Genomic DNA, 26,624 nt, shown 5'->3' with positions numbered 1-26,624 from the left:
ATGTTGATTGCCACATTTCACTCCATATATAAGTTGCACTGAAATACAATTTATTATCCTTCTCTTTGGAATAATTTTTTTTTGTAAGAATTCAATTGAATTAATTTTTGTTTTTACAATTATCTTATTTAAAATGGAAGAAATCAATTTCTTTTAATCTAAAAAATTTTCATTATAAAAAAAAATTGAACGTTTAAGTAATTTTGTAAAAATTTATTAAAATTTTTTTTTTCAAAATAAATAATTTCAAATGAAGAGTACGAAAGGTACGAGTGTGTGATAAAAAAATAATCTAAACGAGGGGAGAAAAAATAATAACTAAAATCAAAAGAAATAAGCAACCTCATATCCGAAGAGGGTGTTAGGCAATGCAAAACAAGTGATTCACTTCAACTCTGAATTAATTTTAGAGTGAAACTGAATATTCGTGACCTAATTATGAGAAAAAGTCATTTTTGCTTGTATTTCTCTTATTAAAAAAAAAAAAAAACAAAGAAAACTGTGCACCAGCTCCATTAGTCTTTGATCACAATTAAACTAATTATGGGTCTTCTGAATACATCTGCACCATTTTAGAAATAAACTAAGATAATAAAAGTACAAGATTTTTACCAGGGAACCGTCATTGCATCTATAGCAAACTGAAGACGCAATTTGCAATTTTTCCATATTGCAGCGACAAAGAATGAAGGAAACTCGATCTTCAATGTTGCCCAAAAAAAAAAAACCTTTTTATTCAGCTCTATAGTTATAGAATTTAAAAGGAATCAACAAACAGAAATGCTTATTCCAGAGAGCAGAAAAAAATTATGCTATAGGCAGAAAGAATGTGCAAAGAATTTAGAACCCAAAGTATTATGATTAAGATATTCAGAGTCCAATGACAGATTCTCATCACAGATATCTATCTTTGGAAGTAATTTATAGGACAGTTTATATAGTAGTAAAAATTGTTGAAACTCTAATATATAGATACATACGCAAGTGAAATCAATCAAATAAATTAGAAATTATTTTTTACCTGAATTAATAAAATATAGTTAATATAATTAAAGTAATAAATTTAGAAAAGAGGAATTATCTAATTTAGGATGTCACTGCCAAGTAACTCTCTTTACAGTAAAAAGAAACATGCATATGGTCTCTAGAAAAAAAATATATTGTTAAAATTTTTTCACTTTACTTTTCTTGCAATGACTATAAACCCTAGATTACAAAATCTCCCTGTGGACCAAGTTCAGGAACATTACATGATAAATGAAAAAAAAAAATAAAAGAGGTAAAATTGAAAGAAAAAAAAAGCTCCTGGACAGGAACAAGGCATCTCAGGATTCCCCCCACCTTCTTCTCAAACTTCTTCAACCTATAATCACGAAAGTGATACAAGCTCATTCAATGTTCTCAAAAGCCTAATTCCAAAGTAGAAAACAGTATACAAGTATTAAAAGAAAAGGTAATTAAAAAAAAAAAAAACCATTGAACTGACTGGAGACATAAAATGACCTGAGGGAGTCTCATCAACTCAAGAACAGCCTTTTTCGGGGTCAGTTCATTATCTATGATCCGAGCAACTGCTGTCAGAACTGGCATCTTAACCTTATATTTCTGAGCTAATGCAATCACAGCTCCTGCTGTTGATACACCTTCTGCTACCTACACAAGATACCATCAAACTACCTTATCAACTAGCAAAATTTTTCAGCCATCAAGAGGTAACAACCAAAAATATTTACAAGCACCTGGTTCATGGAATTTAGTATATCATCAAGCTGCTCCCCTGATCCAAGACGCACTCCAACAGTTTTATTTCTTGAAAGATTAACAAAACATGTAAGCATAATGTCTCCTGTTCCCGACAGACCAGTAATTGTTGCAGGCTTGGCACCCATCTTCAAGAATCAAAGCAAAGGAAGACATAAAAAAAATCACATCATCATTGAATCTCAGAGACAAGAGCTTATAATAGATTAAGAGTTAACAAAGATAAGAGCAGAAATTTATTAAATTCTATAAACTTGATACTCATATGAAGATAATTATTAACGAATTGAGAGAGCTTCTACCTCTAATAGTCCAGCTGATGCAAGTTTAGGGAGAATAAGAAATTCAGATTGTCTTGTTCTTTTCATAGCAGGAAAACAAATAAGACTGAGTATCACCTCATAATTAATGCAAAAGCCCTTCCAGATCATCAAGGTGGTCTATAGGATTATGAGTTTCACTTGTATCACATATGCATGACAGAATAATATTAAAAATTAAACGATCTACAACTTCACAAAGTATCTCCCACAGCCATACTTTTACCTTTTTTTCCTCAACCAATGGGTTGGAGCAACAGCAATTGACAACTAGCATCAAGAGATAGCTTCTATTTGCACCATCCAGGTGGTATTACCAAGTTAACAGAAATGTTAATCATTCAGAAGGTGTTCTAAAAACACTGAAGTTAACTTTTGGGCAATAAATGTCATATTAATGAGCAAAGAAAAAATATAACACCTTCATAGCCAGCCATCGTATCTCAGAACAACCTTGTGCAACAAGAGCCGCCATTGAATTATTACCAAGATGCATTCCTTCCACAATCCCAGCTGCAATGGCAAGCACATTTTTTAGAGCACCTGCGATCTCCACCCCTGTAACATCACTGGAGTTTATCAGAGGTTACAAACTGAGCATATTCAATTTGTGTAGAAATGTACTTCTACTCCAGAAAGACAATTAACTAGAGTCAATAGAATATGTAGATGTAATAAGGTTCTCTCTCAGGAGATCAACTTTACAGGGACTACTGGACATTTTAACTATTTATTTCATCAAATGAGGATCACTGCATGTAACTCACTAATTTCATGTTCTATTTTGTGCCATATTTACCCAGGAGTTCAGTTCATTGAATAAATACTTTACACACATCACAATTATCAAAGGGTGAAAAAATAATTGGAGTGGGACTTTGGGGGGTGAATGTTTTCATGTGTGTGTATTTATGCACATTCATGCCTGGTAGGGAAGTCATATAAAAAGTTTTTATTTTCTACATATGAAAGTGAAAACAGTTTATTCTCATGGAATTAGAGAACACCTTATACCTTGAAGTGCTTATTCTTAAATGAGAAGAGGCTAGTAGCTGTTGAGTAGCATTTGCCAATTTTTTGTCCTTCGATGCCACCACCATTGCTGCACAAGCAAAAGGCTATTAAAAATTAAAATCATTTAGTACCACAACTGAAAACTAAGTTCATGATATAGTTTATCCAGTATGCACGAGGCACCTGTTGGTAACTTATTCATCAATTCCAGTGCAAAAGAAGGTCCAGATAATGCAACAAAAGGCTGGCGAGGATTCTTCAATGCTTGGGGAATAATCTGAGACATCATCCTCAATGTATTCAGCTCCAAGCCTTTGCTAAGGGATATGAAAGGCAAGCCTGGATCAACAAATTCTGAAATGCCCTCAAGAAATGATGAGCTGAACTGCATTAAAATTTAAATAGCCACAATTTAGAATGGCAAAAGCATTTTATCTGTCATCTCTTGTAATATTTTAATGATGTTTATATGCAAGCTTTTCCAATACAAAATTGACACGAGGAGAACAAAGGGAAAGGAATCATAGAACCTGAACAGGCACGGCATGAAGGCAATAGTCTGCACCAATCAAAGCAGTTTTAGGATCAGTGGTGGCGATGACATTATCTGGTAGCTTGTACTCTGGGAAGTATTTGCTGAGATTAAGGAAGTTAGAGAAATGTCACAGTTTAAAAGCAACAACTGTGTATGCGTCTAAAACAAAAGACTAACGGAGTAGTGATTGCATGTGCTTGAATAGCAAGTACCAATTACAGTGGTCGTCATTGATCGATTGACACACTAAAGGATCACGTAGAAGCATGTGAACCTCTAAATCAGCCTTTCTATTAGCGACATGGGCAGCCATCGCGGTACCAAAAGATCCTCCTCCAAGCACCACAACCTACAAATATAAAAACCCATCAACCAAATGCAGATTATAACATAACCATGTTCCCAATTTCAGACCTTTTTTCTTCCACTTCTGATACTGGGATCGCACGAAAATGGTATTTAATCTTTCCAAATAATAGAAAGAGTTGGAAACAGGAGAAAGGTGACCTTGTTGGTTTGTTGGAGGACGTCAGTCCTGTTCTTAGAGCGCCAAGAGCGGGACCAGCGGACAAGCTTCTCCCAGGCCAGTCGAACGACCTTTCGCCGATCCCTGGAGCGGTCAGGAGCAGTATTAAGTGAATTGGGGTTAGTGGTTCCCCCTTCCGGGATTTTCGGAGATGATGGAGGAGGAAGACTTGAAGCAGAGCAAGAAATGACGACTGTGGATGTGTTTCTGGAGGAGGCGAAGAGTGGATAGTTGCAGTTAAAGGATGGTGGTGCTTCAAATAGTGCCATCGTCATGGTTAAGATAGAGTTGTCTTCTATCTTCAACGCCATTCAATCCCCCGTGTGACCCTGTAGGCAGCAGCAGCACAGAGATGGAGAGAGCTGATGTTTAATCGTTTTGGTACCAATGGGTAAGGGCCAGGTCCACGAGAAAATCAAGCCTCGGATTGGATTTGGTCCGCTCTGGTCAAATTAGTCTTGCCCTGAATCATAAATATATCGTGACTCAGTTTATATGAAAATTAAGTGAGCTCTATATTTGTTACCGAATCCAGTTTAATGAATTTATTTTTATTTTTATTTTTATTTTTATTTTTATTTTTTAAAAAAATTATTATTTAATTTATTAATTAATCTTTTAATTTTAAAAAAATATAATAAAACCTTCTAAAATATTAAAAATTATATTAATTTTAATTAAGTGTTTTATTATTTAGTTATGATAATATGAATTTAATTAATTCTTTAATTTTATAAAAATATTTATTAATTAATTATGTTTTAAATTTTTCTATAATAATTATTAGTTTAATTTAATAAAAAAATAATTTAAAAATATTTTAATATATTTTTTAAAATTTAAAAAAAAAAATAACTAATGAGTTCATTTTCTCTTATTTTTATTAAGGAAAGCTTGTAATAGGGGATAATGAACCAATATAATTGGAAACCTGGTTCAGCACACGCAACCAACGCGTTATGTTACGTACTCAGAATTGCCTTGTCGCCCATCTTCCTAACTCCGTCCAACTGCTAAACATCCCAATAGAATTTAGTTTGCTTCCCCTTTGGGAAAGGCAAAAGCTTTCCATTGTCTCCATGCGAATATTCTCTGCCTCAGCACCCACTTCTCCATTTGATGCCAAACCCAAATTAATATTATCTGCTTCTTTCTGTGATTTCCAGTCCACCCTCAACCCTCAATGTTTTAAGGTACTCGCACGTTCTTCATTTCTTTGCTTTTCTCACATGTTCTTGATTTTGGTTCTTCATAATCTTTGGTTTCTGTGTTGTTCCTCTGGTTTTCTTGAACGCTTTTCATTTATTTAATTTTCAGGTGGTTGATTCTGGATGACAAAGTCCAAGGGAAGTCGTAGTCTTGCCCAGCAAGATCAGGGGAAGATGACGAGAACTAGAAGATATATAAATCCATGCATGCCATGTTATCTGGTGTCTAAAAGGGTTAGCAGATGTCTGTTTGTATGTTGTTTCCCTGTTTTGCAGTGCCTTGGTTTGGATGACCATAGACACCACCATCACCACTTGAGCCATTTCCGTTGATTGATTCACCTCCTATTACCGACAAATTTAATTGCTTTGGTATGCCAATTTCAACTTAAATCTTTGATCTTTGCTTATTTGGAGACTGATGTATATATACATGCTCGTTATTGAATTGAATACTCATTCTATCAATATCCTCTAATGGGTAGGAAGGAAACAGGCAAGTGTCTGTTTTAAGCTACTCATAATAGTTTCTTGATAAGAATGCACAAGTCATTAAATGAAATTAAATTGTCCTCTAAATAGTTAATGCAAAAGTCAGAGCTTTGAACAAAATCAAAATGAGCTGTTTGCTTCAAGCTAAACCAAGTTGATCTGATAACAAAGGTATGTGGTCTCCAGTTAATGACCACCCTATTTTTAGTCTTCATGGGTATTGTTCCAAAGTTCTTTTTCAAACAAATTTGTTGTCATCTTCTGCAGCTCATTAAATCAGACCTCAATTTCTTCACATCTGACTGCTTGAGGGGCTTGAGCATGAACATCTGAGCTCCTTCCTCTAAGCACCTGCTTGAAATGGAGTCAACTCGAGCCTTTTAAACAAAATGTGAAACAAACTAAACTTCAAAATAAAAGTAATGTATTACTTGGTAATACGAGTTGGGATGTTCTCAGATGACATAATCACAACTGGAACCTCCTTCATGATTGATGATTCCTGCTTCCAAGTAACACAAATATTTACAGAATTACAGGCCATTACTAGGTCTTAATCTCAAAATTAGTAGAACTTGCAGCTAATGCTACCTTAATTTTCTTGAGTAGTTCATAGCCTGTCATTCCAGGCATACAATAATCAGTGATGATCAAATTCATCTTGGAAACCTGTAGAAACAAATGTTAAGAATCACTATTACATTTCCCTCAACTTTTTGCTGCGATCTTATGGAAGTAAACTGCTTACATTAGTGTCTAATTTGTTCCTTCCATCAACGCCCAACCCCAAATACTCCAGTGCTTTTAGCCCATTTTCTGCTGTGGTGACTGCAGCAACTCAGAAGAATTGGTTACTGGTTATGCGCCATTTCTAATCCATCTGTGTGTTGAGAACAGAGGAAGAGAGAATCATTACCTTTGCAAGAAGAGTTCTTAAGCAACTTTTCAACGAGTTTTCGGTCAATCAGGTTGTCATCCACTGCTAAAACATGAGGTTGATCTCCATAGTTTCCCATCACCTTCTCCATTGATGAACAAGACCCACCACTACCACCCTCCATATATATACATAAAGAATTGAGTAAGGAGGAGGAGAAGAAGAAGGCTGCACGTAACAGAAGGAGGTTGCAATAAAGGTGCTGAGAGGCAGTTATTATATAGTACAAGAAGACATAAAAACGCTTATCTGACAAAGCCTGCAATAAAGAAAGAAAATCAACAAACAGACTCACAGGAGATGTATGAACGTAATATAATTGCGAATTTATAGTGAGAAAACAAAAAGAAAATGAAGGAGGTGGGGGAGAAAATAAATTATTAAAACATGAATTTAGACATAAAGGAATGGAGAGTACGTTATCAAATTATTCACAGTGGTGAATGTTCAGAGAGGAATATCCTCTCAAGTAGATCACAGATATTTCGTGATCCTTCTTGGGTTTCTCTTTGATTTGATTCAGTCCCATTCTTCCATACATATCACGTCATTCTCTCTCTTTCTGAGTTCTGTTTCTCTATGTCTATAGAATCAGTAACAGTATCAGCATCTGTATCTGTATCTGTATCCGTATTCTCTCTGCAAGATGCTCACTCTGCCCTGCATTTCATGGATTTTGGACCACTTAACATTTCTCTCAACTTTTCACATTCTGATTTTATTTTCTTGGTTTCCCACACAATCTGAAAAGAAAATATTTCCCTTACATTGTTCAATCTTCTTCATGTCTATAAAATAAATGGGAAATTCTAACTTGTATCCATTTTCATTACAATCTCTTTGGTCTAGGCAAAGAATCCATAACCTCTGCCAAAGATCACTCCAAGCATCTCAAGGAAGCCAACCGACTTCAGTAGATAACATAAAAGCTTCATGGAGATATTTATGATAGGATTGAAAAATGTGATCCATATAGATCTGAATTAATTATTGAAAAATATAAAATTCTTACCTATAATTTGATATATACTCACAGTTAATTAAAAATAATAATAATTATGATTTTAAAAAGGACCCACCATATTTTTTCTTGTTGGACCGACGAAAATATAAAGACTAAGATTAAGTGTAATGTTGATTTTATAGGATATGAAATGATTTCCTCATTGGCTTATCAGGGCAAGATCCATATGAAATCTTAGGTGCACAACTGGACAGGTATGCATAATAATATTTCTTTTGAATTTTAAAAAGAGGATGCACATAGTTCTTTATTTTTCCAGAATAGAATCTGTGCTAGTTTTGATCATTGAAAGTACTACGGATTGCAGAGAAGTCTTGAGGATCAATTACCAATTGTTAAAATTCCATTGGGATTCTTTCTTTGATACTCTTACAGCATCAAATAAAATATAATAACATTAGAAGCAATCGCATCTCCTACTCATCGCTGACTGTGAGTGATAAACAAGATGGGCTTCTCTAAATTTCATACATTCCTTAATTATTTTTCAAGAAACCAAGTCCCTCAATGCATTGAACAGTTAGGAGTAAGACCCATAACCCCATAAATGAGGCTAAGCTTAGCCACTGATGGCCTTTTCATGCTTGGCCATTCACTTTATAAATGGCTTTGTCCTGCCATTGAACTCTCCCACCATGAATCAAACTATTTTATAAAATATATTCCAATCCCATGCATCAGGATATAATTTTTAAGACATGATAGTTTCAATGAGTACGAAATCCTCTATTAATCAAAAAAGGAAAAAAAAAAATATATTAAGCACAAGAACTTGCAACTTCATTTGTTGCGGATTATGAGTGGGGAATCATCTTTCATTTATTTCGATTCAGAGCTTTGTACTAGTGCTTGCACATTTGAAGTGCAGTTCCTTGATATAGATTCAGAGAATTGGATTTTCTATGACAAACTTGATTCTAGTGCTAAAAGAAGAAAGCTCAAGTGGATGAGCATCCAACAAGACAAAAACATTCATCTATTCCTTAATTCTCAATCTGCAGAACAGATTTGCAAGCGGCTATTTCTCTTATCTGAACAGGACAAACTACGAAAGCTGCCACACTATAAGTTATTTGGAAGAATATCCCATGCATCCTCAGCAAAAGATGGACAAACTGCATCAAATATATATATAAATATATCACTTTCAATCACTTGTATTCCAGTACATATGCACGCGTTTTTGTGTGTGTATATACACAAGGGCGGAGAAGAAGAAGCAAGAAGAGGTTTCCAACTTTGCTAAATACATCAAATTGCAGGACAACTCAAAATTTCTATTGATTTAACAATTGTTCATGTGATTAAAAACTCACCTTGCTGAATTTTGTGCAACATCAGATTCCAAATGAATGCGACAGTTTGAATCTGATGATGTTACTACATGATTCAAAACCCCTGGCTGTTTTAACATGTGTTTTCTTGTACTAGATAACAAATAGAGCTTAAAGCTAAAATTTATATAACCAGTAAACAGTAAGCTACAATGTGGTCCAATTGGTCCCTGTCGTCATTTGATGCTTGCCTTTGGAATGGATGATGTGCATGGCCCACCAGATGTCATAAATGGTATGCCCTTAAATGTGGCCACACCCTTGTCATCGGTGAAAAGATTCTGCACCCATGAAATGCTCATGATCAAAAACCATAACGAAAGAATTCATATACTAACTAGATGAGAAGGCAATAATGACACAAGCCATGGCCACAGCATTCATGTGCAGTACAGAGAAACCAGTTCACCCACCCATCAGTGCTGTCAAATCTCCTCTTTTAAGACGACAAGCACTAAAGACAGAAAAAAGTTATTATTCACAAACTATAAAAACAAGACAAACTATAAGTCGTTACTTCCCCGCTGCTGTTCAAAATTTGTCATATCTACTAAGAACTAGGAAGGAAATATGACTGGTGTAGTCCTTAATTTTAACTTTTGGCATGCTCATTGAATCACATCATCTAATTAATTGATATTTACCTGCAGTGGGCCACAGAACCAAACAGAAAACTACAAATGGCCAACTAACGCCAATTCATTCACCCATACTTTTTCTGAGTTCTATGGAACATGATCCTAATTAACAAGAAGATGACCGAGAAGTTTGATAGATAAGGTGCAGGTTAAACTGAATAGGCAGACAACATAAAATGAACCCAGCTCATAACAAGAAAAACAAAAGTTCGAACCACATACCAGTGTTATTTTCTCCAACTGCTTCTTTTTTGGATTAAGGACATCTTCTGGCTTACCATCAATCCTGAATGAAAATATTAACTATATATTAGACCAAATAGTTTTCAACTTTCAGCAGAAAACCACATAATTTTAAGGAAGGAGGAAGAAATTACAAAACTCTGCCGTTTGGCTATACACATTGTCAGGGCCAAACCCATGCATATGAACCATTTGCATGTGACAGTAAACACCTTACAGCTGTATATTCCTAGTTTTCTAGTCTTAGAATGACACTACATGGCAACAGCCACTTTACCCAAAAAAAAATGCAACCTTATTGTTCAAATTCAAATGCTTTTCAAAATTAGTGACCAACCAGCAATATTGTTTTCAACAGAAATTGATACTAGCACATCACATGGAAGACGAAATATGCATTTACTATAGAAAATGGCAGCTACTAGCAAGTATTCAACTGGCTATTAGCTATTCAAAAATGTGCTTTCACACTTTCTCCTCCAGTATTTCAGCTATTAAAATTACTCTATTAGCATTAAGCAACTTCTGTATGCTTACCCTGAAAATGAGACACGTTCTCCTATTTTAGCACCTTCTGGAGGGAGCAGGGGCTCCACCACACTGTGATCCTCATTAGAAGCACACAGGACCTGAAAAAATTAGAAAGCAAACACCTGACGCACTAAATTCATTCCTTGGGACTCTTGTGTTAACTAAGTTAATTTGGTACAAATTGAATAACCGATCACAGCAAACTAGAATATCTAGGACCTTTGGCAACAAGAAAGAGGAAATGAACAAAGCATACACATGGACACTGCCAATATTCACGAGATGGAATCAATTAGCATCACCACCATGTGGTTATAATTAAAATCAATAAGATCAACGACTTTCTTTTCCAAAATGCTAAATTTTATTGATATAAATGACCTAACAAGCACAAAATACATCATTTGACAATGTTCACAATAATCAGTCCACGTAAGAAGCACAAAAATTTCGACATGACACTATTACAATAGCAGAATTATCCTACTAGCAAGACACAGATCCTATTGTTGCTTGTTTTACTCTTTAGTCACGAGGTTTATAAGAAAAGTGTTGAAAACAAAAGCAGTAATTCAATTAAACCATAAGGTTTCACTGAATATAAAGAACATCATTACTTGATTCATACAACAATAAAAATGCATAGAAAACTTACCAGTCCTTCTGACATCACATCTCGTAGCTTTCCAGGTTTTACATTTGTTATCAGCACAACACGACGATTCTTTATAGAAAATGCAAATACCAAATACAGCATTAGCAACTGGACTTCGGTACTTGAATAAATCCCAAAAAGTAAACAAAAAATAGTTACAAAAAAAAAGAACTAGTATAGCTTATTTATTTCCAATAAACTACATAATCATACCGTCAACTCATCTGGACTGCAATACTTTGCCAAACCACTGACCACCTGCCTCAATTTCGCATCCCCAACATCTATCTCCTCAACCAATAAACTGAATCAACAACCAAGATTAAAAATGTCACAAATAGTTTCTATCAGACATGCCACGTTGCATAAATTAAGATACTTGAAATTTAAATCTAGGGCTATTGGACAAAAAAATCCAAACGTCTATGGTAATTCACGTTTATATTCAATACTTTAAATCTTGGATGTTAAAACTAAACCTTTTCAATTTGTCACAATTATAACTAAGAGGACTAAATGTCACAATTATAGCTAAGAGGACTAAATTGAATTTGTATAAGTTAATGATAAATTACAATATAGTCCCTAAAGTTCTATTTGAATAATAAAATAGTCTTTAAATACATATTTTTATTACAATAATATCTTTTTTTTATTAAACTCATTATTCACTCCCTATTTTCACTTTTATATAATATCGTAAACATTAATAAAAACTTAAAATATAAAAAAATAAAACTTTACAATTTAAAACATATAATATTTTGGTTTATATTTTTATTTAGAATATTATTAATATAAAATAAAGTTTTTCAAATATAAAAAAGTATACACATAATTTATAATATTGAATATAAAAATTCAATGAAATATTTTAATATATATTATTTATATGTGATATCTTATATAATAGAAATTTATTTGTAATAAATATTTATTCAATACAATATATTTAATATTACACATAATAAATATAAAATATATTTGATTTCAATTACAAAATTTAAATTAAAGGATTATATATTTTATTAATAATATAAAACCTTAAGGACTATAGTGTAATTTATCATTAATTTTTCTATATTCAATTTAGTCCTTTTGGCTATAATTATGACAAATTGAAAAGTTTTGATTTTACCGTCCTAGATATAAAGTGTTGAATATAAATGTGAATTATCATAAACGTTTGGATTTTTTTGTCCAATACCCCCTTAAATCTATGATGACCAGGATCGCAGTGGAACAGCTTTTCTAATGACTATATTGAACGCTTAAAGGAGAAGAATGAGAAGTCAGCTTACCTATCAGCAGATGGATGTTTCGATGCTTTGCGAATAAGGCCAACCTGTATGTTCAGCAAACTAACACTTAGTTCTTTATCTTTCTCAGCACGTTCCTTTTCAGACGGTTTCTTTTTCTCTGGCACAGCTTCCTTATTTTCTGTAACCTTTTTCAGTAAGGTACAAAAAACCATAGAAATGTTAATGCACAAGACTGTAACGTGATCAAAAGACAAAAGTAATTAGAATAATAAAATACCCCAAGTCATGCATCTAAAATTTCACAGCTTCACCATACACTGGCATGTATATACACTGTACTTTACATGCGTGTGTGTGTGTGTTTCAATATGATCAAATGCTTAAGAATTGGCAATGGCATTTCAGTTCCTACAACTACAAAAGCTTCAAATAGATTATTTGACTAGGAATATAAAGGCTTAGACAGCTAATAACTCTCTGATAGGCTATGATTTTCAACATTAACTTCTGAATTCTACAACTATTATCAGCATATTACTCAACCTCTTGGCATTCTTCAGAATGACAAACATGGATGAATATAATTCTATTATCACAAAACTGAAAAAAGAAAGCTCATAAAATATCAGCGCTATGTATCAGAAAATGGAACAGAAAAAGATTTACCCCAGCAACATTTTTCTTTGTACTCTTGTCTGCTTCTGATTTTTCTGTGTTCTTAGTGCTTTCAAGAGTCTTTTTTGCATTTGAATCCACTTCAACTTTAGCCATACCCTTTGTACCCTGCAACTAAATAAACAAAGAATAATAGGAACTCAACCAAAAGAATGATCCAAAAGTAATTAATACATTTGGATAAGAGAAGGGGGAGGGGAGAAGAACAAGGTTGTCTCAACAAAAGATGGCTTACAACTGCCAAAAAATGCTTTAATCCATTCAAACAAAAAAATTGCCATTAAACAACTAGTAGAAGCAGGACTATTTCCATCCCCATGATGCCGATCAAATAATGTAAAATCAATGACCCCTTTTCTCCTTAAACTTTAGGTTTCATTTTGTGAAATGTGTAGCAACCAACATATCCCAAATACTTTTCAACATTCTAATCCTTCTTGCCTCAGGGTTAGTAAGGCAAATGAAACAGATAAAAACAATATAATAATACAAGATAGCTCACCAGAAACTCAAATGCAGGTTTTTTGAGCAATATCTTTTCAAACAGATGCGCAAACTCCTCCTTGTGCTGTAATAAGAAAGAAACAAGTAATCTAAAATGTCTTATAAAAAAATAATAATAATGAAAACATGCCATATTCTTTGATAGTTGTTTGAGGGATCATGCTACTAACTGCAAATATGCAGATTCAGGTCATGATAAAAAAAATATTAAAAACTGAGGACAAAATTTCACAGATAAATATTTTGCTTTTCATTCTTCTCTATTTGAGTCAGGTAAGGCCACAACTATTGAATACTGCTAAGAAATGCACCTAAATTTGTCAACAAAAGCTCATGTTCGACTTATTTAAGTTGTGATAATTCTTAAACCCAAATTTCAAACAAGTACAAGATGTTACTTGAACAAATATGATGCATAAAACTGCCAATCAAATCAGATTGTTGCGAATGGAACCAACAGCCAAAGGTGAGGCATAATCAAGTCAGCCTCACAGCCAAAGTCTTGATAGTTACATTGAAAAGCAGGGAGTTCACATGTGACTGTTTGATGATAACACAGAGTAACTAAGAAGTCTTCCTTCCACAGAAAGTTACCATCAGATTCATAAAAAAAATTCAAAAAATTGAATAATAAGAAGAAGTTAAGAATGGGGCCTACCTGAATGTAATCCATCCATCTCATCACATGTGTCAATTTCTCTCTCTCTAAATGTGAAAGGCCAATCTGCATAAAGGTAACCTCTCAAAATTCATTAGAATTTCAAACACGCACCTATTATATCAGTAGGACTGATAAATGTAAGAATTTAAGTTCACCAACGGCATTCCTAACATGTCATTCTTATTTGAAAAAGATTTTGACAACATATGGAAAAATTTGAAAATCAAATAGCAAGAAAAATTTGAATGCATTAACTAACCAGAGAGCAGCAAATGGGAAGAATAGTTCATAGCAAAAAACAGAAGGAGCATACCACTGAAGAATGTATAACAGAAAACACAATGACATCAGCATCAGAGGGTGTAGTTCCATTGCCCAAGAGTATAGACTTCTGAGCCAAGTCTTGATTGAATCCAGTGAGAGCATCTAAGCACGCCTGACAGTCTACAGGAAAACTCTCTGCAAACTCTATCCACTTCATCACCTATAAAGAAAGTTCACATTGAAGTTATAGCAGTGTAGTGTCAGAGCATAGGCAACCAGTGCAACCTTACCTCCTCATTTTCTTTCTGCAGAAAAGGTTTTCCTGATGACTTCAAAATCTTTGTATACAAGCTCATAATATCATCCTTGCCACTGACACCCAAAGAAGTTCCCTACAGAAATTAATTTCAAACTTAACCACAAAATCTTAAAAACCAACAAATGACAGTACAAAACAGGTCAGAATGAAATTCACAAATTCCGCAACTTGGTGCCTTTCTTTCATGAATAACAGAAGAAATATCGGTCAAATAACAAAAAAAATGATGGAATGCAACAAGATCATATCAGTGAGACTGCGAAAGAAAGGGGGGGGGGGGGGTGTCTTTCAATGCAAGAGATGAATCTGTGAGGATTCAAATACTCTTTTTTACATGGCATCATTATCTAGAAGGAGGGAAATAAATATAAGAATAATTTAATTTGAGAAGAAAAATGTAAGAGATGCAACCGTTATGTGAAAACACACAAAATAACTTGAAAATACCAAACATTCATTGCAATGTGTAAAAACTTATCAAATTGAAAATTTTTCCACACAGAAATTCTCAACATCCACAAAAATACGCAAAAGCACACATAGTAAAATGCACACAGAGAGCCTCCAACGATGTTGTCAAACTGAAGAGGTTTCGAAGATAAATTAATGAGCTCCAACTTATAGCTTTTCCAAGCAAAAGGACTGAAATGTAAAATGAACCAATAAATATAGCATACTAGAAAATCATAAAGCTGTTGGTAAATCAGCAATCTCTACTTATCCACTATATAATCATAATTAAGAACACACAGATAAAACATCAAGAGACAAAAAGAATCAAAGTATGTACAGGTAATTCAAAGTTGAATGATGAGAATGATGTTTTAAGGCTTACAGGATCTAGAGAGAGGTGCTTGACGAGAGCTGACGCTATCACTTGCTTTCTTTTGAGAGTGATACTTTCATCAATAGGTGCCATGTCCAATCCTAACTGTTTGCTTCTGCGACAGACCCCAATTTGTTTCACTTCTGGTTTTGAGCTTGGGGACTCGCTCACTCTGTCGCTCACAGGTCACCGGCAGAGTGCTTTGGTAGGGTTTGCAATTGCAGGCTGCAGCTCGTGTTGAGCGAGTGTGTCCCGCATGTGAAATGTGATCGTTCGGCACAGAACATAGGGCCATTGGAGCCCAACCTTGCAATCAGTTGGCTTTCCACAAAATTTCTGAATCCTGTAACCTTGGGTTGAAAGCTTGAAACCCACGAAAGCCCTGTTACAAGCATTCTGCCTTTGCCAATTGATAGCGTGAAAAGAATTTGGTTGAAATTGAAAACATCGATTAAATTAATTTAATTCAAAATTTTAGTTTGATTTTTTTTAATATATATTTTGATTTGATTTTTAATTAAAAAATTGATTTATTCTGTTGAAATTGCAGGAAAAAAGTTGAAATGAGGAGTTTATTTTCTACAATTAAGGACTTAAATTATTAATAAATAAAATAAATATAACTGAAATTGAATGAAAACTAGTGCAGAATAAGTCTCTATTGTTTACTAAGAGTGAACATATTCTGCATTTTGATGATTTATTAAAAAAACTTAATAATTAAAATAGTTAATATTTCTGAATATGGCTTATGATTTAAAAGTATTTATAGCCAATTCTAAAATTAAAATAGGTATGTGGTCTCCAGTTAATGACCACCCTATTTTTAGTCTTCATGGGTATTGTTCCAAAGTTCTTTTTCAAACAAATTTGTTGTCATCTTCTGCAGCTCATTAAATCAGACCTCAATTTCTTCACATCTGACTGCTTGAGGGGCTTGAGCATGAACATCTGAGCTCCTTCCTCTAAGCACCTGCTTGAAATGGAGTCAACTCAAGCCTTTTAAACAAAATGTGAAACAAACTAAACTTCAAAATAAAAGTAATGTATTACTTGGTAATACGAGTTGGGATGTTCTCATATGACATAATCACAACTGGAACCTCCTTCATGATTGATGATTCCTGCTTCCAAGTAACACAAATATTTACAGAATTACAGGCCATTACTAGGTCTTAATCTCAAAATTAGTAGAACTTGCAGCTAATGCTACCTTAATTTTCTTGAGTAGTTCATAGCCTGTCATTCCAGGCATACAATAATCAGTGATGATCAAATTCACCTTGGAAACCTGTAGAAACAAATGTTAAGAATCACTATTACATTTCCCTCAACTTTTTGCTGCGATCTTATGGAAGTAAACTGCTTACATTAGTGTCTAATTTGTTCCTTCCATCAACGCCCAACCCCAAATACTCCAGTGCTTTTAGCCCATTTTCTGCTGTGGTGACTGCAGCAACTCAGAAGAATTGGTTACTGGTTATGCGCCATTTCTAATCCATCTGTGTGTTGAGAACAGAGGAAGAGAGAATCATTACCTTTGCAAGAAGAGTTCTTAAGCAACTTTTCAACGAGTTTTCGGTCAATCAGGTTGTCATCCACTGCTAAAACATGAGGTTGATCTCCATAGTTTCCCATCACCTTCTCCATTGATGAACAAGACCCACCATTACCACCCTCCATATATATACATAAAGAATTGAGTAAGAAGAAGGAGGAGGAGAAGAAGAAGGCTGCACGTAACAGAAGGAGGTTGCAATAAAGGTGCTGGGAGGCAGTTATTATATAGTACAAGAAGACATAAAAACGCTTCTCTGGAACAATATAATAACTGCCTCCCAGCACCTTTATTGCAACCTCCTTCTGTTACGTGCAGCCTTCTTCTTCTCCTCCTCCTTCTTCTTACTCAATTCTTTATGTATATATATGGAGGGTGGTAATGGTGGGTCTTGTTCATCAATGGAGAAGGTGATGGGAAACTATGGAGATCAACCTCATGTTTTAGCAGTGGATGACAACCTGATTGACCGAAAACTCGTTGAAAAGTTGCTTAAGAACTCTTCTTGCAAAGGTAATGATTCTCTCTTCCTCTGTTCTCAACACACAGATGGATTAGAAATGGCGCATAACCAGTAACCAATTCTTCTGAGTTGCTGCAGTCACCACAGTAGAAAATGGGCTAAAAGCACTGGAGTATTTGGGGTTGGGCGTTGATGGAAGGAACAAATTAGACACTAATGTAAGCAGTTTACTTCCATAAGATCGCAGCAAAAAGTTGAGGGAAATGTAATAGTGATTCTTAACATTTGTTTCTACAGGTTTCCAAGGTGAATTTGATCATCACTGATTATTGTATGCCTGGAATGACAGGCTATGAACTACTCAAGAAAATTAAGGTAGCATTAGCTGCAAGTTCTACTAATTTTGAGATTAAGACCTAGTAATGACCTGTAATTCTGTAAATATTTGTGTTACTTGGAAGCAGGAATCATCAATCATGAAGGAGGTTCCAGTTGTGATTATGTCATCTGAGAACATCCCAACTCGTATTACCAAGTAATACATTACTTTTATTTTGAAGTTTAGTTTGTTTCACATTTTGTTTAAAAGGCTTGAGTTGACTCCATTTCAAGCAGGTGCTTAGAAGAAGGAGCTCAGATGTTCATGCTCAAGCCCCTCAAGCAGTCAGATGTGAAGAAATTGAGGTCTGATTTAATGAGCTGCAGAAGATGACAACAAATTTGTTTGAAAAAGAACTTTGGAACAATACCCATGAAGACTAAAAATAGGGTGGTCATTAACTGGAGACCACATACCTTTGTTATCAGATCAACTTGGTTTAGCTTGAAGCAAACAGCTCATTTTGATTTTTTTCAAAGCTCTGACTTTTGCATTAACTATTTAGAGGACAATTTAATTTCATTTAATGACTTGTGCATTCTTATCAAGAAACTATTATGAGTAGCTTAAATCAGACACTTGCCTGTTTCCTTCCTACCCATTAGAGGATATTGATAGAATGAGTATTCAATTCAATAACGAGCATGTATATATACATCAGTCTCCAAATAAGCAAAGATCAAAGATTTAATTTGAAATTGGCATACCAAAGCAATTAAATTTGTCGGTAATAGGAGGTGAATCAATCAACGGAAATGGCTCAAGTGGTGATGGTGGTGTCTATGGTCATCCAAACCAAGGCACTGCAAAACAGGGAAACAACATACAAACAGGCATCTGCTAACCCTTTTAGACACCAGATAACATGGCATGCATGGATTTATATATCTTCTAGTTCTCGTCATCTTCCCCTGATCTTGCTGGGCAAGACTATGACTTCCCTTGGACTTTGTCATCCAGAATCAACCACCTGAAAATTAAATAAATGAAAAGCTTTCAAGAAAACCAGAGGAACAACACAGAAACCAAAGATTATGAAGAACCAAAATCAAGAACATGTGAGAAAAGCAAAGAAATGAAGAACGTGCAAGTACCTTAAAACTTTGAGGGTTGCGAGTACCTTAAAACTTTGAGGGTTGAGGGTGGACTGGAAATCACAGTAAGAAGAAGATAATATTAATTTGGGTTTGGCATCAAATGGAGAAGTGGGTGCTGAGGCAGAGAATATTCGCATGGAGACAATGGAAAGCTTTTGCCTTTCTCAAAGGGGAAGCAAACTAAATTCTATTGGGATGTTTAGCAGTTGGACGGAGTTAGGAAGATGGGCGACAAGGCAATTCTGAGTACGTAACATAACGCGTTGGTTGCGTGCGCTGAACCCGGTTTCCAATTATATTGGTTCATTATCCCCTATTACAAGCTTTCCTTAATAAAAACGAGAGAAAATGAACTCATTAGTTAATTTTTTTTTAAAATTTTAAAAAATATATTAAAATATTTTTAAATTATTTTTTTATTAAATGAAATTAATAATTATTATAGAAAAATTTAAAACATAATTAATTAATAAATATTTTTATAAAATTAAAGAATTAATTAAACTCATATTATAATAACTAAATAATAAAACACTTAATTAAAATTAATATAATTTTTAATATTTTAAAACGTTTTATTATATTTTTTTAAAATTAAAAGATTAATTAATTTTGTAGTGAAATAAATTGATAATACAAAACTTTTACTTCTATATCGAGATAGAAGTTTGAATAAAATTTAAATTTTTCAAATAAAAGTATGCAAAATAATAATAAGTTGATATAAAAATTATTATCTATGCAATTGTATGGTAAATTCTCAATGTATTATTTGAATAATTTAATTCTCGTTATTAAATTTTATTCATTTTTTATTTTAAAATTTTGATGATTTTATATAAAATTATATTTATTTCTATAAATTTATATATTTTTTGGTGCTTTTCTCTTGCTATTTATTTTTGATATTTCAAGAATTAAGCGAATTCAAATATGCACCTATTTTGAAAACAGTAGTAAAGTATGTCTCTATTGTATCAATGACTTTTTTTATAAAGAGATAGGTAAATCTATTGATTTATATTTGGTTGTTTTCGCATTTTATTTTTCACTGCACTCATTATTTTTATCTATATTTATGCCTCAAATTTCTGCTATGAATTTTGCACCTACTGTATTATTTATTGTTATAGGTATAAGTTTAGGAATTAGTAAGGGTGGATATACTGCTAATATAGCTTTGGAACTGGATATTGTAATTTTTACCCTAAAAAATATTTTAACTAATTTGAATATAAATAGTCAAGTTGCTGCCTCTATAAGATCCATCCAAATAAGATTCCTCTAAGTCATAGGTATAATTATTATTTTTTTTGTTTAGCTTGCTTTATTTATGATTTTCAGTATATTATTCTATATTTTATTTAGTGGATATTTTCATTTTTTTTAATTAAATTTATTTTTTTATTCAATATTTAGGCCGGAGGTAGAGTGAAGAATGAATTCAGAGATCGTTATTTATGTAGACATTGAAATTATAGTGGCCTTAAATTTGAATTTGTAGTAGTTAATTTTATTTTAATTTTGTGTGCATTCTCTTTGTGAATTGCAGTGGCTATTTTGTGTGCATTCAATACATATAATTCATTCTCTTTGTGAATTGCATTCTCTTTGTGAATTAGAAATAAGTGAGGGCCAAAGTCTGTGTTATTTTCCAGAGAAAATATTAGAGACCTTCATCCAATTAAGATTTTTAAGAATCGGTGCTTTTGATTAAGATTTTTAAGTATCAATGCTTTCTCTGAGTAGTTGAATTCTTTCTCTTATCTGAATTCAAACCAAGGCCTCCCATCCCTTGAATGGTTACTGACATATGGAGATGTTGAAGATAGAATCAAAGTCTATCCCACATCAACTTCAACGCTTCACTGCCCTCAAGGATTTGTACTTGTGGAATTTCAATGGAACGGAAGCATTGCCAGAGTGGTTAGGTAACCTTTAATCTCTTGTAACCTAAGCATTTCCAATTGTGAGAATTTTCTGTTTAGATTCAATATATTTTTATTATTATAAATATTTTTATTTTATTAAATTTTATTTAAAAATGAAATTTCATCTTCACATTTATTCTGTAAATACATATTTCTGGGCCTGTTTTACAGTTGACAATTCTTTCTCCTCTGATGCTGCCCATCTCACTTAGCTTCTTTCTGCATGTCGGGCAATTCTTTCTCCCTGCATCAATGAAAAAACCAATGAGAAGAATAGTTGTAAGCTAACCATGGGTTCATTGTAATTATTTTATATTTTTTATATATATTTTTTGTATTTAGAAGAACCTTACAGTATATTTAATGCTCTCCTTCAATTGCACAATGCATTATTGCTCTTCTGTTTTTAAATTGCTGTGATTTTGATTAATTCACCATGAATCCTGATGATCTGAGATCCAGAAAATAGGGTTTTACAGAGGTTCTGTAAGTAAAAAAAAAAAAAGCTTGGAACTTAGAGGAGGGCAATTCCCCTTTTATCTGTTTTCATTGTCTGCCAGTGACGTGCAACGGTCTGGCTCTCATTGGGCCACCTGTCTCTGCCACACTGATACGACCGTACGAGAATATCAGGTACTTGTCTCATGCGTAGTAGCCTCTGACTTTTCCCGGACGTGCACGCTGGTGGTCCCTTGTGACGGATGGGTAGGCCTCCTTTCTGATCTTGGGCTGAGCTGAAAAGCAGAATTAAGAATGAGTCCAAAGTGGATCTGTTCTTTAGGCTGGACGTGCTGGGCCGACCTGATAGAAGAAATTAGCCGAAGCCCTGTCTCGAGGCCAGGTGGACCGGACCTGACACAGATGTGAGGCTTGAGGATCTTTAGATAATGGGCTGGTATTGTGGGCCTGGCTCCAAACCGGGAGGGAGAAGCCCAGCGGTCATCAATTGCCCCTTTACCTTCTCGGCAGTTACTACCCAACTGTCGAGGGGGTAAATACCAAGAACCATTATGACCGCGCCTGTTCGAATACAGCTGGCTTCATAATACCCTTTCATCTTATTGTCATTTTGAGTTTTGAATCTTGTCTGTCTTTTTCCATTTCTGCCTTTTCTCTATTCTTCATGTGCACTGCCACCTTCGCTTTCCTGCCATTATCGTCCAGGTATGCTTTCTTCCCTTTCTCATAAATAGCTTTTAAGGATTCTGACACCGTTAGCCTAGAGTCTAGCGTCACCCTGCCTTACGCTGAAACCTCAGTTCCTGGATATATATTAATATCACCTCATTTTCACTCTCGAGCCCTTTGTTGAAACGATGGGGTCTTTCTTTCTGATCCTCTCCCTCTGGTCTAATCGATCCTCAGAAAGGCGTAAGTTTAATTTTCTTTGCTAGATAGAAGATGTATGGTTTATCCTCCCCTTATTTCCCTTTTTCAACGGAGTTTTCCAGTATTTCGGGGTTGCTTCTCGAATGTTGACCTTCGATTTCGCTCTCTTCAGGTCTTCTTTCAAACCTGTCTGTTAGAGCGGGAGTTTTACATCGACAGGGGGTCCGCTCGATGCCTTCCTCAAGCTTGGTTAAGACGAGTCAAAAATTTTATTACTCTGTCTCTCATGAAGGTTTGCTTTAATCTTGCTGTTGGGATTTTGGCAGAGGATCGTTCTGACTTGCCCCGGTTTTGGATTTTTTGCAGTGTCTGAGATGAAGGTGGATCAGATTAAGCCTCCTAAAATTCCTACGCTACCCCTAGAGGGTCTGAATGTTGCCTCGAACGTCCTCCCAGCGAGGCAGTTGGCGAGGGATGTTTCCCAACGAGTGGCCGAAGTCATATCGTTTGTATTGTCCGTTCAGCCTCTTTCCCCTGCTCCTGCCGAGCTCCAAAGCTGGGCTCTCGAGGTGCCGAATTTTCAAGGCTACCAAGCAGCGGTAGGCTAGTCTCGGCCGCCCAAGCTGTTCAAGCTCTCAGGTCTCCGCGGATTCCAAGGTCAAGCGAGGACTCCGGGTTGGCGGGGATGAAACCTGCCCCGTCTTCTGGCGATGCTTCTGGAAAGAGGCTTGAGGTCTTCATTGCTGAGATGAGGGTCCTTGTAAGCAGGACTGAAATCGCCTCTGTGGAAAATGTTCAGGGGGCCCCTGCTGAGGTCGCCCCAGTTGCTAAGGAGAGAGAACACGATTTTATAGATGACGGAGGTGTAGCGGATAAGGTCGGGGACAAGCGTCCCGCCCCCGACGAAGTGCCTGCCCTGTTTCCCCTTTCAAAGAAGTCCTGGGCTTCTAGAAGGCCGGCTCCTGTCTTCCTTCCTTTCGGGAAGAGGGAGGAGGTTCCCCTGGTGCCCTCGATCTCTGCTCCGAACTCAAACTCGTGGAATAGCATGATTTCTAAAGTTTATTGTGGGGTACGAGATGCAGTTCGCATATGTAACATAAGGCAGTTCACGGTGGGTTCGTATAAAGATTTCTCTGCTGGAAGTAGTGAGAATGATCATCTTGCCGTCGATTTTGATATAGAGCGCTCGTGCTATGAGGAACAGAGACTTCCTGCACTCAGTTAGGCTTCTGCCAATGCTTTCAAATATGTGTTACGTGATATTCCAAGTTTTGCTTACAAATATACAAGTAAGGATGGTGCATCGATAACTATGTTTAAATTAGGAAGCAAGGGTAATCTGCTAAAATTAGTCCAACATAGTATGTGTGAAGGTTTACAACATTCGCTTGTTTCATTGCCCCTCAGAATGCTCCGCCAATTTTCTTGCGCTGCTTTGAATAAGCAAAAGGCAGGTAGAGCTGATCTTCCTGGGACTTTAACTCGAAGACTTATATTTTTCATACGTGATATGCACACAGCATATGATGGAACAGTGAGAAAAGCTTATGGGAATCAGCTCGTTCAGTTCCCCTATAATAACGAGACAGAGTTTAGCAGGTCTGCGAAGCTCGTTATCCGAACTATGAGAATTCTCCTGAATTGAAAGCTAAGGTAGTAGGGTAGGTGATAGTGATGTAAACGTAGACGATAATGTATCTAGGCATGTAAGTCCTTTAAGGATAGCCCTTCCTTCAGTAGTGTAGGTACTTGTAACAAGCTGCAATGTACTTTTCTTTTAATGAAATTTTATTTTTATTTATTTGAATTCTTTTTTGCTTTTCGTTTATACTCGAGCTATTCTTTCCTCTGCTTGTTTTTCCAGCCTCACCAGGCTACTTATTGTGCTATGCAATCTAATTTGTCAAGAATGAAATACTTAAGCCATGTACCTCGTACTTTTTCTAAGGGATCAACTATACCATTTTTCCCTTCTTGCTCTCGAGACCATCAGGACTAAGGTTCTGCTAATTGATTGTACTTTTTGACTTGTAAATTTCTCATTTTCACTAAGGCATTCTTAGTTGTAAGCTCTTTTCGAGCTGGACTAGGCTTGGGGATAAGAGTCTTTAAGCTGATTCACTTAATCTCTCACAAAGTTTACCCACGTCGAGTCTTCGTTCGAAGCTCGGTTTTGAACAGCCAACTGAACATCCTCAATTTTCTGCTCGTTACTTTATTAATATGAGCTTGGGCACATAGCCTTTGCATAATAGCAATAAGTCAGATTTTGTACCTTTTAAAGTGGCGAGCAGGGCTGGTCTTTCGTTTTTGGTTCTGCTCTGATAGGAATTGAGGTTGGGGCCTTCCGCTCATGTTATTGAATTTCCTCTCAAATTATAGAAGGCTTGTGGCTTTCAGCCTGCCTTTGTGCTTTCTGAGCTCGGCTCTTCTTGCTCTGGGGGGATCTTGGGGATCCTGGTGTTCTGCTTCCCCCAAGTCTCGGTGTCTCAGCTCGGTGTCCTATTAACTTATGATCTGATCTCGGATTTAAGTATTTTATTTTTGTTTCAGCACCTTTTTGGACCTCTTCCTATTGGATCCTGACTTATGGCGGGCTTAGCTCACCTCGCGCGTCCAGGTCAAGGCTTAGAACACTAGGTCGATCTTGCTTAAGAGGGACTTGGTAGGCTTTAAGCTATTGTTCTCCTTTTAGGCCCCTTTACCTCCTCGACAGTTATTTCATAAGTGATGAGGAGGTAAATCCTTAATTCTATGTACGGCCCAAATGGCCCGAGAACTGCTCTTGCTAAGAGCAATCTTTCCTTGGCTTTTTATTTATCGTGAGTCTGTCTGTATTATTGATTAAGGAGCTCGGATTTCAGTTTTGTGTTTAGGCTCTCACGCCTATAACTTGTGGTGTTGCCTGTGTTACGGGTTTCGGGAGTTCGGAATTTTACCTTCCTTTTTTGCTCCACGTGTTTTCCGAGCTGTGTACCCTTGAGCGTTTTACGGGTTCTTTGCCTACCCTCGAGGTCGGTTCCTCTTATGATTGCCTCTGATTCTTTGTTTGACTTCGTATTTTGGTATATATTTGATTGGCACGATGCTTTGGCGCTTTTGGCACTGTGAGTGTTGCATCGGTCTTAAGTAGGTCGCATTATTATGCGATACGGTCGTTAGGGCGACTTGGTTTAATTTCGTTATATGCTGGCTTGTTTTGCGAGATCGAGGTCCTATTAGCCTGTAATTCGAGTTCTCTTGAGGGGTCGAACTCAGATTTTTTATTTGTGCCTCAGTACCTTCTTGAGGTCGGCCATGGTGCTTTGGCCTTTTTTGCTGTCGTGTGAGATCAGAGTCTCTTTACCTTATGACTCCAACTCGTTTGGGAGGTTGGAGTTTAGCTTTTCGTTTATGGTCCCGTGCCCCAGTCTTTTATGTGAGGTTGGATCTATGTTATGATGATTTGTTTTTGCGTGTTGTCTTTGTATGCCGCTGCGAGCATGTGAGTATGTGACACCGGAAGATCTTAGGGGATTCTGATTTTGTTGCTCCGGGGGATCTCAGAGATCTTGCCGGCCATTTTTTATTCTGGGAGATTTTTGAGATCTTCACCGGCCATTTTTGCTCCGGGAGGTCTTTTGAGATCCTCGCCGGCCGTTTTTACTCCAGGAGATCTTATGAGATCCTGGCCGTTTTTGCTCCGGGAGGTCTTTTGAGATCCTCGCCGGCCGTTTTTGCTCCAGGAAATCTTACGAGATCCTGGCCCTTTTTGCTCCAGGAGATCTTACGAGATCCTAGCCATTTTTGCTCCGGGAGGTCTTTTGAGATCCTCGCCGGCCATTTTTGCTCCAGGAGATCTTACGAGATCCTGACCATTTTTGCTCCAGGAGATCTTACGAGATCCTGGCCGTTTTTGCTCCGTGAGGTCTTTTGAGATCCTCGCCGGCCGTTTTTGCTCCAGGAGATCTTACGAGATCCTGGCCGTTTTTGCTTCGGGAGGTCTTTTGAGATCCTCGCCAGCCGTTTTTGCTCTAGGAGATCTTACGAGATCCTGACCATTTTTGCTCCGGGAGGTCTTTTGAGATCCTCGCCGGCCGTTTTTGCTCCAGGAGATCTTACGAGATCCTGGCCATTTTTGCTCCGAGAGGTCTTTTGA

At 35.8% G+C, this 26,624-nt stretch overlaps 5 protein-coding genes and 1 long non-coding RNA gene across 14 annotated transcripts; 2 read left to right on the top strand and 4 right to left on the bottom strand.

Moving 5' to 3' along the window:
• Positions 1-1,158: 1,158 nt before the first annotated feature.
• LOC110619323 (glycerol-3-phosphate dehydrogenase [NAD(+)] 2, chloroplastic) lies at positions 1,159-4,593 on the bottom strand. 4 transcript variants are annotated; one of them, XM_021762684.2, is made up of 9 exons: positions 4,138-4,588; positions 3,843-3,979; positions 3,626-3,731; positions 3,279-3,480; positions 3,096-3,183; positions 2,503-2,650; positions 1,740-1,889; positions 1,504-1,653; positions 1,159-1,363 (listed from the first exon to the last, which is right to left on the bottom strand). In XM_021762684.2, the coding sequence occupies exons 1-9, from the start codon at positions 4,465-4,467 to the stop codon at positions 1,349-1,351; spliced, it is 1,326 nt and encodes a 441-aa protein (XP_021618376.1). In that variant the 5' UTR covers positions 4,468-4,588; the 3' UTR covers positions 1,159-1,348. The 4 variants fall into 4 exon arrangements, 2 of the variants coding, with proteins under 2 accessions (XP_021618376.1, XP_021618377.1); XR_006351153.1 differs by lacking the exons at positions 1,159-1,363; positions 1,504-1,653 and adding exons at positions 2,064-2,201; positions 2,308-2,371 and having other exon boundaries at positions 1,738-1,889; positions 4,138-4,593; XR_002488650.2 differs by lacking the exons at positions 1,159-1,363; positions 1,504-1,653 and adding an exon at positions 2,064-2,371 and having other exon boundaries at positions 1,738-1,889; positions 4,138-4,593.
• Positions 4,594-5,089: 496 nt separating this feature from the next.
• Positions 5,090-16,660, top strand: LOC110619329. Its single transcript, XR_002488654.2, has 3 exons — positions 5,090-5,349; positions 5,474-6,027; positions 16,523-16,660. It is a non-coding gene; the product is annotated as an uncharacterized LOC110619329 (long non-coding RNA).
• On the bottom strand, positions 5,918-7,004 carry LOC110619327 (two-component response regulator ARR17). The gene is made up of 5 exons (XM_021762692.2): positions 6,773-7,004; positions 6,605-6,684; positions 6,448-6,525; positions 6,288-6,358; positions 5,918-6,207 (listed from the first exon to the last, which is right to left on the bottom strand). Exons 1-5 carry the CDS (start codon positions 6,915-6,917, stop codon positions 6,111-6,113), a joined length of 471 nt encoding a protein of 156 aa, XP_021618384.1. The 5' UTR covers positions 6,918-7,004; the 3' UTR covers positions 5,918-6,110.
• Positions 9,074-15,960, bottom strand: LOC110619324 (aminoacyl tRNA synthase complex-interacting multifunctional protein 1-like). 5 transcript variants are annotated; one of them, XM_043958040.1, is made up of 12 exons: positions 15,739-15,960; positions 14,875-14,976; positions 14,634-14,804; positions 14,318-14,383; positions 13,658-13,723; positions 13,147-13,269; positions 12,520-12,671; positions 11,432-11,522; positions 11,219-11,287; positions 10,570-10,661; positions 10,012-10,075; positions 9,074-9,432 (listed from the first exon to the last, which is right to left on the bottom strand). In XM_043958040.1, exons 1-12 carry the CDS (start codon positions 15,820-15,822, stop codon positions 9,328-9,330), a joined length of 1,185 nt encoding a protein of 394 aa, XP_043813975.1. In that variant the 5' UTR covers positions 15,823-15,960; the 3' UTR covers positions 9,074-9,327. The 5 variants fall into 5 exon arrangements, with proteins under 5 accessions (XP_043813975.1, XP_043813976.1, XP_043813977.1 ...); XM_043958041.1 differs by having other exon boundaries at positions 12,520-12,665; XM_043958042.1 differs by having other exon boundaries at positions 13,147-13,263.
• LOC122721285 (two-component response regulator ARR17-like) lies at positions 15,916-17,546 on the bottom strand. 2 transcript variants are annotated; one of them, XM_043958045.1, is made up of 6 exons: positions 17,268-17,530; positions 17,100-17,179; positions 16,943-17,020; positions 16,783-16,853; positions 16,634-16,702; positions 15,916-16,111 (listed from the first exon to the last, which is right to left on the bottom strand). In XM_043958045.1, the coding sequence occupies exons 1-6, from the start codon at positions 17,410-17,412 to the stop codon at positions 15,916-15,918; spliced, it is 639 nt and encodes a 212-aa protein (XP_043813980.1). In that variant the 5' UTR covers positions 17,413-17,530. The 2 variants fall into 2 exon arrangements, with proteins under 2 accessions (XP_043813980.1, XP_043813981.1); XM_043958046.1 differs by lacking the exon at positions 15,916-16,111 and having other exon boundaries at positions 16,561-16,702; positions 17,268-17,546.
• Positions 17,547-17,575: 29 nt separating this feature from the next.
• LOC110618699 (two-component response regulator ARR17) lies at positions 17,576-18,507 on the top strand. Its single transcript, XM_021761913.2, has 5 exons — positions 17,576-17,800; positions 17,889-17,968; positions 18,048-18,125; positions 18,215-18,285; positions 18,366-18,507. Exons 1-5 carry the CDS (start codon positions 17,656-17,658, stop codon positions 18,460-18,462), a joined length of 471 nt encoding a protein of 156 aa, XP_021617605.1. The 5' UTR covers positions 17,576-17,655; the 3' UTR covers positions 18,463-18,507.
• Positions 18,508-26,624: the final 8,117 nt, after the last annotated feature.

This window comes from Manihot esculenta, chromosome 7, assembly GCF_001659605.2.
Source record: "Manihot esculenta cultivar AM560-2 chromosome 7, M.esculenta_v8, whole genome shotgun sequence".
In the NCBI taxonomy this organism is placed as follows: Eukaryota; Viridiplantae; Streptophyta; class Magnoliopsida; order Malpighiales; family Euphorbiaceae; genus Manihot; species Manihot esculenta.
This window is presented reverse-complemented; position numbering and strand designations above follow the sequence as displayed.

Bases quoted from the DNA above. Each gene is read 5' to 3' on its own strand.
- LOC110619323 (XM_021762684.2), bottom strand. From the start codon at position 4,467: ATGGCGTTGAAGATAGAAGACAACTCTATCTTAACCATGACGATGGCA. The intron at 2,651-3,095 runs GTATAAGGTGTT...GATAAACTCCAG, and splicing joins TTAAGAATAAGCACTTCAAG to TGATGTTACAGGGGTGGAGA. The intron at 1,654-1,739 runs GTGCTTGTAAAT...TATCTTGTGTAG, and splicing joins TACTAAATTCCATGAACCAG to GTAGCAGAAGGTGTATCAAC.
- LOC110619327 (XM_021762692.2), bottom strand. From the start codon at position 6,917: ATGGAGGGTGGTAGTGGTGGGTCTTGTTCATCAATGGAGAAGGTGATG. The intron at 6,685-6,772 runs GTAATGATTCTC...GAGTTGCTGCAG, and splicing joins TAAGAACTCTTCTTGCAAAG to TCACCACAGCAGAAAATGGG. The intron at 6,208-6,287 runs GTAATACATTAC...CATTTCAAGCAG, and splicing joins ATCCCAACTCGTATTACCAA to GTGCTTAGAGGAAGGAGCTC.
- LOC110619324 (XM_043958040.1), bottom strand. From the start codon at position 15,822: ATGGCACCTATTGATGAAAGTATCACTCTCAAAAGAAAGCAAGTGATA. The intron at 13,724-14,317 runs GTAGGCCCCATT...TTCTTATTACAG, and splicing joins GATGGATGGATTACATTCAG to CACAAGGAGGAGTTTGCGCA. The intron at 10,076-10,569 runs GTAAGCATACAG...ATTTTCATTCAG, and splicing joins GAACGTGTCTCATTTTCAGG to GATTGATGGTAAGCCAGAAG.
- LOC122721285 (XM_043958045.1), bottom strand. From the start codon at position 17,412: ATGGAGGGTGGTAATGGTGGGTCTTGTTCATCAATGGAGAAGGTGATG. The intron at 16,854-16,942 runs GTAGCATTAGCT...ACTTGGAAGCAG, and splicing joins AACTACTCAAGAAAATTAAG to GAATCATCAATCATGAAGGA. The intron at 16,112-16,633 runs GTCTGATTTAAT...TGCTTGTAACAG, and splicing joins TCAGATGTGAAGAAATTGAG to GGCTTTCGTGGGTTTCAAGC.
- LOC110618699 (XM_021761913.2), top strand. From the start codon at position 17,656: ATGGAGGGTGGTAATGGTGGGTCTTGTTCATCAATGGAGAAGGTGATG. The intron at 17,801-17,888 runs GTAATGATTCTC...GAGTTGCTGCAG, and splicing joins TAAGAACTCTTCTTGCAAAG to TCACCACAGTAGAAAATGGG. The intron at 18,286-18,365 runs GTAATACATTAC...CATTTCAAGCAG, and splicing joins ATCCCAACTCGTATTACCAA to GTGCTTAGAAGAAGGAGCTC.